The sequence below is a fragment of the Solanum tuberosum genome, unplaced genomic scaffold (genome assembly GCF_000226075.1).
Source record: "Solanum tuberosum cultivar DM 1-3 516 R44 unplaced genomic scaffold, SolTub_3.0 scf00398, whole genome shotgun sequence".
Classification (NCBI taxonomy): Eukaryota; Viridiplantae; Streptophyta; class Magnoliopsida; order Solanales; family Solanaceae; genus Solanum; species Solanum tuberosum.
Genome location: NW_006239318.1, coordinates 362,490 through 375,816, shown reverse-complemented (window position 1 = coordinate 375,816; position 13,327 = coordinate 362,490). Strand labels below are relative to the sequence as shown.

The 13,327-nt window shown below is 35.6% G+C and overlaps 1 protein-coding gene and 1 pseudogene across 1 annotated transcript; both read right to left on the bottom strand.

Annotated features, from left to right (window-relative positions):
• Positions 1 to 613: 613 nt before the first annotated feature.
• Positions 614 to 6,347, bottom strand: LOC102578604 (transcription factor bHLH140). The gene is made up of 6 exons (XM_006362310.2): positions 6,166 to 6,347; positions 5,895 to 6,031; positions 4,454 to 5,364; positions 3,140 to 3,764; positions 2,881 to 3,051; positions 614 to 1,078 (listed from the first exon to the last, which is right to left on the bottom strand). The coding sequence occupies exons 1-6, from the start codon at positions 6,191 to 6,193 to the stop codon at positions 743 to 745; spliced, it is 2,208 nt and encodes a 735-aa protein (XP_006362372.1). The 5' UTR covers positions 6,194 to 6,347; the 3' UTR covers positions 614 to 742.
• Positions 6,348 to 7,668: 1,321 nt separating this feature from the next.
• On the bottom strand, positions 7,669 to 10,082 carry LOC102578276 (pyruvate decarboxylase 2-like; annotated as a pseudogene).
• Between the last annotated feature and the right edge of the window lie 3,245 nt (positions 10,083 to 13,327).

Sequence of the window (13,327 nt, the reverse complement as noted above, 5' to 3'; positions counted from 1 at the left end):
CAAATTAACAATAGTGCCAACATAAATTAGAAGTGTTTTATAGGGTATCTAAACTTATTGTTGAGTTTAATTGAAGGCTGAAGGTCTGAAGCTATTGAATCATAGAAACTTAATAATAAGGATATAACAGTGTCGAGAAAACCTATGCTAAGGCATAAAATGGTACTCCACCGTACATCTTACTTGTCCACTGTATTAAAAATAGTTGTCCAATAATACTTATCTAATTTGAAAAATCAAGAGATAATTTAATATATTCAAAAGGTAATCTAGTAATATTACTCTGGCTATTTGTTGTTTCTTCAGATATGTGTCAAGTCGATAGTGAACAAGGTTTTATTAACAAGTCATCCATTCATCCACCCTTTTAACCCATGAAGGCTAATTAACACACAACTATTGCTTCTGCCTGAGAATCAACTATCTTATTGGTCACATCTAGCACCCCTCTAGGCTCCAGGCCAGCAGTCCCAAGCCGAGGACTCAATCATCGATCGATCTAACTCTGATACTGATGTCATAGACCAAACAAGAGAGTCCAACCCAAAAACTAGTCTATTAGGTAAGAGATCCCATTAGCTATAATTTGGCTGAAAAAAAGGACACTAGTAAGAAAGTCACCAAGAAGTTAAGAAAATTAATGGAAATTGTTCACATAAACTACCCAACAGCCTAAACTATTTTCCAAATTTGTGTAAATATATATATGCTGCCAGCAACTTCAAACAGCTCAACACAGTGTCTAAACTCCGTGATTTGCATCTTTACCTTCTGAGAAAACTAAACGACCATTTTGCAGCAAAAATGCAGGAAAGGGTGCTTGACAAGAACTGGTATGTGCTTTAAGACGAGGAATGTTTGGATGTGCACTTCGACATCGATGACACCTTAGCTCCATAGAAAGGATATTCTCGTCCTTCAAAATGGCCTTCCCATTTTGACTAACTTCATCTATTACATCAACCGAATCCCGGAAGAAGGGGGAGTTGAATGAGTTCCAATGCTTCTTATTCTTAAGATGATTGGAATCAAAGTCTTGGCTTATCACATGAAGATGCAGTTGACGCATTGAAGGAACCTACATGGAAGAAACTTCATTAAATTAAGCAGTAGGAGATGTAGAAGAAAAATGACTTCAGCATTTTGACTCGATGTGAGGGAAGAGATCAAGAAGAGAAACAAATGATTAGGGTTGAACAAAGGAGGGATCAGGTCAATGACAGACCTAGTATTTTTGACACCTAGCATAAATATATACATGAAAAGATACTAAAATTTCAATAAAAATTTAGTTTCAAACCGGGAAAATGCATAAGTACCCCCCTAGCCTATACCCAAAATCTCTGAGACACACCTAACCTTTACTAAGGTCCTATTACCTCCCTAAACTTATTTTTTTATTAATTTTCTACCCCTTTTCGGCCTACGTGGCACTATCCTTGAAAAAAATGTCAACACGCGTTGGGCCCACAAGATAGTGCCACGTAGGCTGAAAAGGGGTAAAAAATTATATATAAAATAAGTTCAGGGGGGTAATAGGACCTTAGTAAAGGTTAGGTGTGTCTTAGGGATTTCGGGCATAGGCTGGGGGGGTACTTATGCATTTTCCCCAATATATTCAAAGGCGGAATGGATTCATAGGTAAGAGTTTAAAGGTTGAACTCATTGAATTTAAATCCTGAATCCTCCTTTGGATCTGCAGGAAGCTTGTTGGCATGGCTTGAGTAAAGAACTAGGAGTAAGAATCCCTAGTAAAAAGTCCAACACCCAAAACATGCCCATGTATGTAACATACCAACCAATATAAACAAAAACTAGTTCTATTTACTCAACTTTGTCATTTGTAATATGTTGACCTGGCCTTTGTTATATGATGACCACCATTAGATGCATACCAAAACCACCTCATTTCATTTAATTTACCAGTTTCTCTAGCGGACTGGTGCCTGGTGAACTTCTCATCCACGCAAAGCTTAACAAATTTTGCAAATATCTTTATAATAGAGATAATGTAATGATAAGTTACAGAACACCCGAGAGAACAACCCACCTCCCAAAAAAATAGAAAAAGAAAAAGAGAAGGTTGAGGATAAAACCAAAAAGAAAAAAATAAGAGAGAAATATCAAAAACACCCCTAAACTTGGCGCAAATTATTACTTTCATCCCCAAACTATTGACAACCTTAAATAGAATCCCCAGGAAAGTGTAAGCACCTGTATACAATTTCGATTTTTCTTTCTATATGTAGATATGGCTTTCTGGATATTATTAGAAATGCCCAAAAAAAAATCATATTCGTAAAGCAGAAACATAAACGCACTCCTATGAACGTGGAAAATATACCGGATTCAATGGAATATACCAAGCTAAATCGAATCGCTCGAAAGCACGGGATGGGCCTTCCCTTCCTTTACGTCATCCACCACCCTGTCCTATCCACTCTCCCAAAATCTCAACTCGTAATTTGAAGAAACACTCCTCTACTTGACTAACTAAACTTAGATACACCCCCGATACACTCCCGATATGCAACACGACATAGCAAGTGGTCTCAAACTCTTGTAGGAGCATAAGTTCTTAATAAAAATCAAGAGAAGTGTTGAAAACACCCCTAAACTTGACGAGAATTTAGGGCTGTATTTCACTAATGTTTCAAGATCGAGAGTGTATTTAGCTTTAATTAGTCAAGTAAAGGGGTGTTTTTAAGGCTGTCAATAGTACATGGATGAACCTAATAATTTGCGCCAAGTTTAGGGATGTTTTTGATACTTCTCTCAAGAATAAATAAATAAATAAATAAGGGGGCACTCTTATGTACTTCCTTTCATATCTCTTAATGACTCTTAAAACACATAATATTTGGAGATGGTTCAACGTACCGAATGATATCCAAGGCGGAATGTCAATGAATTGTTTTCAGATAGAAGCTTTTCTGCCCACTTCAGGCCAACACTGTGCATTGTCTTTAATAAAGTGAGGTGCTCCTTCTTAGCATCTTCAAGACGGTCAAGACCTTCAACACGTGCCAACACTAAGAGGTGTTTCTGAGCCTGCACGAGAAAATAAACCATACATGTATTTTTCAAATTCACAAGGGAGAAGGGCCAAAAAGCAGGGTGAGGGAGAGAGGAGGATAACCTTTGGATAAAGATCATTCAGTACTACAACATCATCTGACATCTCTATTATATTCTTATGCCTCTCAGGATGCATTGCAGTGTCATAAAGAGCCTGAGCCCATGAGCCCCATGCCTTTCTTGACTGTCCACCAGTGTTTCCATCATCAGAACTTCCAACATTGGGTCCGAGTTCTTTCACAAAGCTTTTAAACTTCTTGTTCATGTCTGTTTCACAGACAGCTTCACGCTTGGCTTTCTGATCACCACTTCTAGAACCTTGCTCTAGTTGAACTTCTCCTTTAAATTCTTTTTCAAACTTATCCTTACATGGCTCTTCTTGAGTCCTAACTATAGATGCAAAACCATCAAAGAGTGATGAGTAAGCTTCTCGGAGTATTTTACAGCCCTTGACGTAGTCATTGTCGAGACAGTTTGGTCTTTGGGGATTCATATTTGGTCCAAGTACATGTATGACATGAGTAACTCCTTCCCCACTAAACAAGGGAGAAAAGGAAGGAAGAGGGACAACAATAGCTTTTCCAGAACTAAGGGATTCAGCTTTAGCTTTGGTTGCAGTTTCAAGGGTGGGACCCGCGGCACTAAATATAGCAGCATTTACGCCTCCACCTCCTGGTTTTAGTCGCCTGAACAAAGTTGGCTTTTAGATGGCACACAAAAAGTTAACAACACATAATATCCTTACAATATAACACTTAAGGTGAAAACACAGAAAGAATGTGTAGACAGAATATTGTATTACAACGAGTGGTGAGATTACAATTGATTTGTATCAAGGACCTGCTGGACATTGTACAAAAAATGAGATATCTGCAAGATATTCTAGCACCCTGCTATTTTAATGGATTGCATGCACACAACTGATCATCAAAACCACGTGTGTGTACCAAATTGACTCATGAATCATGAAAGTAAATTTCTGCTGGATATATAAATCCCCATATTGCACCTCTGGCAAAAGAAGGTTATTTCAGGCACAAGGCTACACATTGTTCCATTTGTTTAACATGCCATCAACCAACCTTAAAACTGTTTATCGTTTGAAAAATAGCACTTTATCTCATTGAAATTTTTGGCATACTTCCTTTTGCATCCAAACTTATAGGTAAAATTTGGAGCCTCCTGAAAAGATGGTGTACAAATGAATTTAATGTACTACCACTTGATCTCCCTCACAACTTTCTGGTCACTAAACAAAATCTCAACAGCAGAACATTCAAACAGAAAGAAAAAGGGAAGTTTCTGGTAAGCCTTTTGCATTATTATATCAAGTTTCTCATTTTCACTAGCACAGTATCATGGCGCAGAGAATTACCAGTTAGTGGCGTTAGCAATCACGTTGCAGTGCAAACCTCCTTCTGAGTAAAGTTTAGTTATATTCCCTACAAACGTAAAGAACTTTTTGGAGTTGATGTTCTTCTCTGCAGCTTTAGCCCTGACAAGGGACAGTATTTTTGAATTCTGAGATAAATCCACCAAGACAAGCCTAGCACTCCCAAGCTTATTTACATATTCCTCAACCTTTTCAACTATTATATCCGATGCTTTTTCAAGATTGAAATGGAAATCTGCTGTAGAAATAGATGGAAATGCAAGTGTGGGGGCATTTTCTAAAGAAATGCTACAGCCAACAGATGCCATTTTCGGTTCTTCACAGCTTTCAAGTACTTGGTTGGAGTCCTTTTCCTTGGTGGCATGAGATTGAGTATCCTCCAGAGAGACATTCATCATAGTATCAGAACATCCAGGAGGATCCTTTTTTTTGAGGAACTTCATTATACCAAGTTGGACTTTGGCATCTGACTTCTTCTGGCCAAAAAAACCTGGTGGAAGTTTATCTGATGGACCAAGTGCAGTGTACGTATTGATAGCAGCTTGAACATCTTTTTCATCTTGGCAAACTGTAATTCGATCATATCCTTCATTCAGCTTAGGCAGCTCTTTCTTTTGCAGCATCCTATTCACAACTGCAGCAGCTTTCCCACCTTGCAAGTTCCCTTCATGCCCTGTCCTCTTAACCGACCGAGAAATACAAAGCTTAGCTGGAAGATCAAGTGCCACAGCGTGTTTCTCAACTTCTGGACCAACAAGCTTCACAAAGTCGGCCCGCTGTTCTCTATCTAAGTTGCATCTATCTATAAATACACTTTTTCCTTCCTTCAGCGCACTAGCTGCACCTGTCAAACATTGCTTCTTTGTCCCAGCCTTACCATTCCCAATGGTATCCTACAATAGCAAATAGAACTGGTCAATTTACCAAAGTGAGACCGTAACATCACAATAGCTGGCTGTTGGCATAGCATTCCATTTAATAATCTGCGAGGTGTAGTCGCAGTACTATAAACTCCACAGAAGACAAACATCAACATGCTTCAAATTCAAATAATCAACAAAGGAAAACATTCTCAGTAAGAAAAACATAACACATGTGAAATTGCAAAGCTAAGCTACTCTAGCCAGACTGAACAACTACAAAACAACACTTCATTTCTAGTACAAGTGATGAGGGACATTGTACAACAACCGGCAAAAATACCCTCTTTCAGCCCAAAAACAATGACAGACTTCAGAGAATAAGGATCAACTCATTTAATTTCCCCATGAATTCGGGCATAATTTCTTTTCTTTTTTTTAAGAAAATGATATTTCTACATACATAGTAATTCATTCAGGCATTCCATCAAACAGATAGTCTACAAACATACAAAGAAACAAAAAAAACAAACAAGGTGAGAAAAATGAAAATTGGAACTAACCTGGCAAATACGAACCCAAGGCCTGGTTGAGACTCGCATTACAAGGTCACAAAATGTGGACTTACCACTTCCTGGAGCTCCTATCAGTATTACCATTACAGGTTTCCCTTTGCCTTCTTCTTTCGCTTCATCCTTCCCTATTTTCAACAAATTAATTAAGTCTCAATCCTAAATTAGTCGGGGTCAGTCATCTATATACCCATTTCTCAAATATAGAGGATTCGTATACAGAAAAAAGAAGAATGAATGAACAAGTTGAGCAATAATTTACCTGCAGAATCAATCTCCATTGCTTCCATGGTGTTATCAAAAGATGCAAAGGTCAGTGAGTTAGTCGCACTAAATGAGGAATTGGATCGGTTGACATGCCCATGGGAGGACTTCGGAGCTTCTCAGGTTCGAATCTTACACGAAACACTTCCAAAGGGTTGAAAAAAGAAAAACAAAAATGACAACGGGTGTGTTTGGTATAATGGAAAATATTTTCCCTTAAAATTGATACTCCCTCATTCCATTTTATGTGACATCGATTTGATATGGTGTTAAAAATAAAAAAGAAAAACTTTTAAAATTTGTGGTATGAAATAATTTTTAGATATTTGTGTGGCTTAAATCCATTTCAGTAAGGATAAAATGAATATTTTAAAGTTAAATTATTTCTAATTATGGTAAGATGACATTCTTTTGTAACCGGCTAAAAAGAAAAGGTTGTCACATAAATGCATAATACATAAGCATGATCCTTAACTTGGTGTCAGCTGACAACTAGGACCTTTAACTTTGAGTGTGCACAAATATACTTGAACTTGTATAAAATTGAACAAATAGAAACATTCGTCATACATGAAAATTTTATGTCCTACGTGGCATCCTACATGTATTATGCCATGTAGGACATGTGTGTCTACTTGTTTAATTTTATACAAGTTTAAGTGTCTATTTGTACACACTCAAAATTGGAGGACATAGTTATCCGTTGAAATCAAGTTAAAGATCATGTTTATGTATTACGTATAAAATGGGAATGAAACATATATAATATATATAGTATGAAATACAAATTGATTTACTTCATTACTATTTTGTCCATTACTTTTTAATGGGTGTAGTGAATGAAAGTCAGGTGTACAAATGAATATGAATAGTCAAGATTATTTTTCTTGTTATACTTACACGAAATGCAGTTTAATTAATTAATAACTTTTCTAAGATAATATTTTTCTCCGATCCCGACTTGATGATGGGTCATGGGATACATATTTCAATTTAATTTTGAGGTTCGAAATAAGAGTCACCTAGTTGATAGTGGTAAAAACTAAAAATATTTTTGCCAGTTTCTAATATTCCAAAATCAAACAGAAGACATTTTAATTCTATTTCTATTAAAGAAAAAAAAAAAAAACTCAAGAACATTTTTTTAATTATTATTTTCTGTTTAATTTATTGTATAATAATTAATAATAAATCAGATCTAAGTAGAAAGGGTGAAGTACTCCTTATAAATTTCCGCTGCGAAAAGAGTTTCAAAGAGCACGGTCAGATGTGGTGCAGCAGATGAGATTGCTACTATTTTAATTAGAGGTCTTGAATTCGAGCTTTGAATATAAAAAATAATTGATAGGAAGGCTTTTCCCCGAATGGGACCCTACAAAGGCGCAATTTCAAATGAATTGAAATCCAATATGAATACCGATCACCGAATAGTTTAAAAAAAAGAAAGAATTTCAAAGGAAAAGCCATTAATAGATGATAAGCTAACAAAAGCAAGCGACAAAATACAATACTTAGTAGTCGTTTGGTACAAACATTGATAACGCAGGAATTAGTAACACGTGAATTAGCCCGTGGAATACAATCCCTCCAGGAAAACTAGGAACTCAGAAAATACATTACAACATATAGTGGCAACTCCCAATATTCTTTGAACAGCTAGAGATTTTATTGTGGATTTGGTGGACGACTAATAGCTGCTGAGACCCTAGAACCCCATTCAAGTAGCTCTTTGCTAGTGTCATCTTTGTGGACAATCACTTCAATGAAACACAAACAATCTATCTTTGCTCCATTTGCTGTTTCAATTGCTTCCACCAACTCCTCTTCACAATAAACCTGCATACAATAGAGACGTTCCGTTACGAATCCTTTCATTCAACATTCGGAGTTAAAAAACAAAGGTGATGATTGAAAATTTGAACATCCACTCACCTTAGTTGTCCAACATTTTCCTTCTCCGTTATGGATTGCATCGACTAATCCTGTGTAGTTCCAATTCTTGATCACATTGTAAGGTCCATCATGGATCTCAACTCCAATTCTATAACCAACATTGTTCATCAAGAAGATAATGGTCCTTTGCCCACACCTTAGCATTGTTGAAATATCCTGAGCGGTCACCTGCAAGTATTTCATTTGACATAAAAGTTGGATTAGACACACCGGGGAATGCCAACAATTCATTCTCCTCTATTCAATTCAAATGGAGTCCTTTTAATTACCTGAAAGCTACCATCACCGATGCACGCAATCACACGTTTGTCTGGTGCAGCTTGTGCGTAACCAAGAGATGCACCAACAGACCAACCGATAGATCCGTACTGCATTTGGAACTCATACCTAAAGGACAATCAAGAACGACAGAACTCATTAATATGATTTGTCATGCATCCTTAATGCATACCAAAATGAGAGCAATTTGCATTGATTTGTTCTGTGCTCACCCGCATCCTTGTGGCAATTTCAGTTTCTGACAGTTGAACCACGAGTCCCCCGTTTCAGCAATCACAGCACTCTCACCAGACAACATATTCTGAATGTGCTGAAATAGAACATTAACTCTTAATGCCTCCTTAGGCTCGCATTTGAGAGGTTGTCCATCAAGAGCATAAATCCTATGATAATTCTCATAAGAAGTTGGATTATGCTTCAATCTCTTTGCTAATGCAGCAAGGAAATCCCTCATCAGAACACAACCAAATGCAGGTCCGTTCCCAATTGTCACACGACCAGGCTGGACAATGATCGCTTTCTCTTTCTTGAGAAGAAGAGAATAACCAACAGTGCTATAGTCGTTAAAAATTGGTCCAGCAAACAAGTATGCATCAGCAGATTCAACGATTTCAGCACAGAAGGCCGTGCTCACTGCACCCCAGTAAGTTCCTAAAAAATGTGGTTGGTGTTCCGGAACCAAACCTTTAGCGGCTGGCATCACTGCCACCGCATAACCACAGCTGTCAGCCAACTCAACAAAAGCATCACATGCCTTTGCAACCCGCATATTCTGCCCTGCAACAAGCACTGGCTTTACTGCTCTGTTCAAAAACTCAGCCGCTGCTTCCACTGCCGCTTCCAAACCCATCAGATTACTTAATCTGGAAGCATTATACATAATATATCAACCTAGTATAAAAGTGTACAATAGTATATAAAAGGTTTATACACAAATATGGGATAAACCGAGTAACAAACTCAATCTATGAGCTACATGACGTAGACATAGAGCGGAATTTTCCTAATATTTTACCTGGGAGAGAGGGAAAATGGAACTGGTTCACGACGGAATGTAGGGTGTGGAATCCCGGGTAAATTACATCCTACGCTAATATAAACCGGTTTACTCTCCTTCAAACATGTGGAAATTGCAGTGTCAATCAGTTCATGAGCATCGTCTAAATTATTTAACACAGCCTGAAAAACCCAAAAAAGATATATTCTAAAATCAAGCTTCAGGGTCATTAGTTCGAAGGATTCTATTATGTAAAATCATAGGATGAAGGATTCTATTAGTTCCATAATCATTCGAATTAGGTCCACCAACAATACAAATCAAAGGTAAATTTTCACTATAAGCACCAGCAATTGCATTAATAACACTTAATCCACCGACGGTGAACGTAACTACACAAGCCCCAATACCCCGTGCCCTAGCATATCCATCAGCAGCATAACCGGCATTTAGCTCATTACAACAACCTATAAGGTTAAGTTCAGGTTCAGCTACGAGATGATCGAGAAGCGTCAAGTTAAAGTCACCGGGAACGGAGAAAACATCGGTTACTCCGATTTGGACTAAACGGCGGGCGAGATGACGGCCGAGTGTTGATTCAGGGGAATTGAAAGGAACAGTGGAGTTTTGGATTGCACCAATCATGAAGTCCATTATTTCTTCGCCTTTTTGACTATAAATCAAAATTCTCGTTGAGATAGGTGAATATACTTCGAGATTATATATGATGATGAATAATAGTATGAAGGTTTGTTTTGGTTTGGTTTGGTTTTGTGAGTAAGAGAAATGGAGGGAGTTGAGAAGATTTATATAGTGTTTGGATAAAGAAGAAACAGGGGGCAGATTCAAATTTATTCAAGGTACGTAACACAACTATGATATATGGCTAAGTAGGTTGACAAAATGCTGACTACAATTGTGTAGAATTTGAATATTCAAATTATATTTGCCTTTGATCGCTGAGACGTCAAGTCAAATGATGCCACATAAAATGAGATATAGGGAGTAAGAAATTAGAAAGATAGGCGAACGACTTGACCATAGTATAGGTCAGATGTTTCCGTGAGCAGTAAACAATAGATCCCCCCTTGTTTTGGGAAAGCTGGTGGCCGTATGTGAATTCTTTCAAGGCAAAGGGCGGCCTGATTCGACATTGTTGTTTACCCTGATCCGGTCGAGGTGATTTTTGTTCACCAACATGTAGGTGTTCTAAATTCCTATGATCGAATCTTGTTGGCCCCTTTGAACCTGTGAAAAGTGGTAAATGTCGACTAACGGCCATTTCATGCTAAAACGCATTTTTAGCAAAGTAAAGCTGAGTTTAGCATTCCTTTGTCCTGGTAGGTTACAACTTACATGTTATAGGTTGAGTTGGTGATTAACCAAAATTACTTAATTACCAATATAAAAAGAAGTTAAAAGCAACAGCTAAAGTGGGAAGTAAGGAGTATATCAAATTAATTTTTTTATTTAGTTATTAATATTGTTATCTAATTTGTATTACTAAAACATTTAGAACAATGACTTTGCAGAAATTCGTAAGAAACAACAAAATTTTAAGTATGTTATAAAAAAAAGAGTCTAAAATCACTATTGAAAATAGAATTTGTAACAAAACAAAAATAATATCGAAAAAAAATAATCAAGTCCACTGAATGCACAATGTGTCCTTAAGGAAATTATTGTCATTAAGTATTCGAGGTTAAAGGAATATATCCTGCCAGGTAGAATGATTCTACTAACCAATATATTGGTAAATACCAAAAATAATGTTGTCAACGAACCATTTAATGGAAGCAAAGTACACTAAATTTATTTGTGCAGAAGAAGAAGATTAAAAATATTCTTAGTTGAAAGTATGAGGAATCAAAAGTTTAACTTTATAGTTCGAAGTATTGTTTTCAAAAGTCTGCAACCTTCCAGAATAGTCACTTAAGTACGGTTGTTTCTGAAAGTTTGTAACTTTTCAAAAGAATCACTTAATGAATGATGGAAATCTTAAATACATCTGCGAAAGAGACTAAATCAAGTCGCGCAAATTCTGTTCGAAACTGAGTTGTTCGGATTGGCTAATTTAGTAATCAAAATAATCTCTCGATCAATCATTTTTCAAACTCAAAGCTACAGAAGAAGACGAAGACGGGCCAAGCAAGGAATAGGGATGACGACACGAAGGGTCCCTCTTTCCGACCCTTTTAAGAACAAGCAAACGTGTTTTCTTATTTAAACACTTGAATTTTTCTTTCTATTATTAATGAATATTTTTCTCTCAATCATAGAGAAACACTTCATATTCTGTGCTTTCATATTCCCTTTATTTCATTTATTTTTACTATACTCAATAAATATAAAATAAAAATATATGTCATATAATTAATCATGAAGTGAGAAATATGAAAAAACATATATTTTATATTTATGAATTTAATATTATATTTTTTTTAATCGAAAATGTGCTTGGGACTTGGGGTGAGCAATTGAATGGAAAGACGGTATATATGAAAAATGAGTTTGATTAGAAAGTGAAGAGAAATATGTTCGGTTGGATTTAAGCCACAAATGAAAGAATTGTGGACAACTTATTATAGAGAACAATTTATAAAACTCATATAGTATAATTTTTATTGATGAATAATATATTTATAAAAAATTTAATACACTTATAATACATCGTGTTAATCTCTTACCAAACAAGCATAATATATTTTAGAAACAATTATAATATATTTATATCTGAAGTAATTTTTCCAAGTAATAATTATATTGTTAAATGTTCATAACTCTTTTGTCCATTTATTTAAGCGAACACCTCCTTTAAATACATAGAACTTTTAGTAAGTTGAATAGATTTCCAACATACAATTTACTTATACATATAGTATTGAGAGAAATATTGTTGATGTCATTTTCTATTAATAATGATAGTTATATATAAATATAGATAGATAATATGTGAAAATTGATAAAAGAAGAAGGAAAAGAATTATAGATGAAAATGAACAAGTCAAGAATACAAATCAAGTTTTGATTGTTATCTCAATAGTCAACACAAGTTATCTTTATACGGAAAAGAAATATAGAAGTTGATATCAAATTGTCACATTAGGGTAAGAAGAAGTTGCTCGGACGGTAAGTACCTCTCACTTTCAATTCTGTGATTGCTAAAATTAAATTAGTTTATAATTTGTTTCACCAAAAAGAAGGATCATTAATATTTTGTGATTTTATTTTTGTTATGAGTTACTTAATGTTGATTATTATTGTAATTCTTTTCGTCTTCTTCCTTTGTATCTTTGTAAATATATCGCTATTCTTAATTATCATTGCATCAACATCTTTAAGTTAATGTAACTTTTTGAACAATTAAATTTCTTCTTGTCTCTTACTAATCTTGATAGGATATATGAATTTTAGTTTTATTCATTATCATATTAATTACAATGTACTTACTCTTCCTTCTGCAATATTTGATGTATGTATCTATCAAAATACACATATAACAGGAATACGGTTAATTATAAGTTTATTGGACTATTCAAATTGTAAGATTATCGTAACAGGAACGAGAATGTGTACCTGTTAACAACAATTGAATGATAATGAAGTCTTGTGAAAGATTGCTCCAAGTTCAACTTTGAGACTCAAGGAATCAAAGCTATGTTTCCACCCCTTTTTCAAATTGGTACTTATCTCTTTTTCAGAAAAAAATTGGGTTGATCCACATGAGCGATCCACAATCCAAAGCTTACATCTCCCACTTCGCACATGGTGGACAAGACCTAAATCAATATGATATCAACTAAACACACAATTCATACGACAAATAGGTCGTGCGACTTGTGAGTACCAAGACTTACTTGAAGATTTTTACAAGCCCTACATAGGAATTCAATCACATGTGGAAAGAATTCACTATTAATTTAAGGACACT

What these genes read in the sequence shown, in the direction of transcription:
- LOC102578604 (XM_006362310.2), bottom strand. Translation starts at nt 6,193, where the DNA reads ATGGAAGCAATGGAGATTGATTCTGCAG. An exon ending in CTTGGGTTCGTATTTGCCAG is followed by an intron (nt 5,365 to 5,894) that starts GTTAGTTCCAAT and finishes TTGCTATTGTAG; the next exon opens with GATACCATTGGGAATGGTAA. An exon ending in ATTGCTAACGCCACTAACTG is followed by an intron (nt 3,765 to 4,453) that starts GTAATTCTCTGC and finishes AACTTTGTTCAG; the next exon opens with GCGACTAAAACCAGGAGGTG.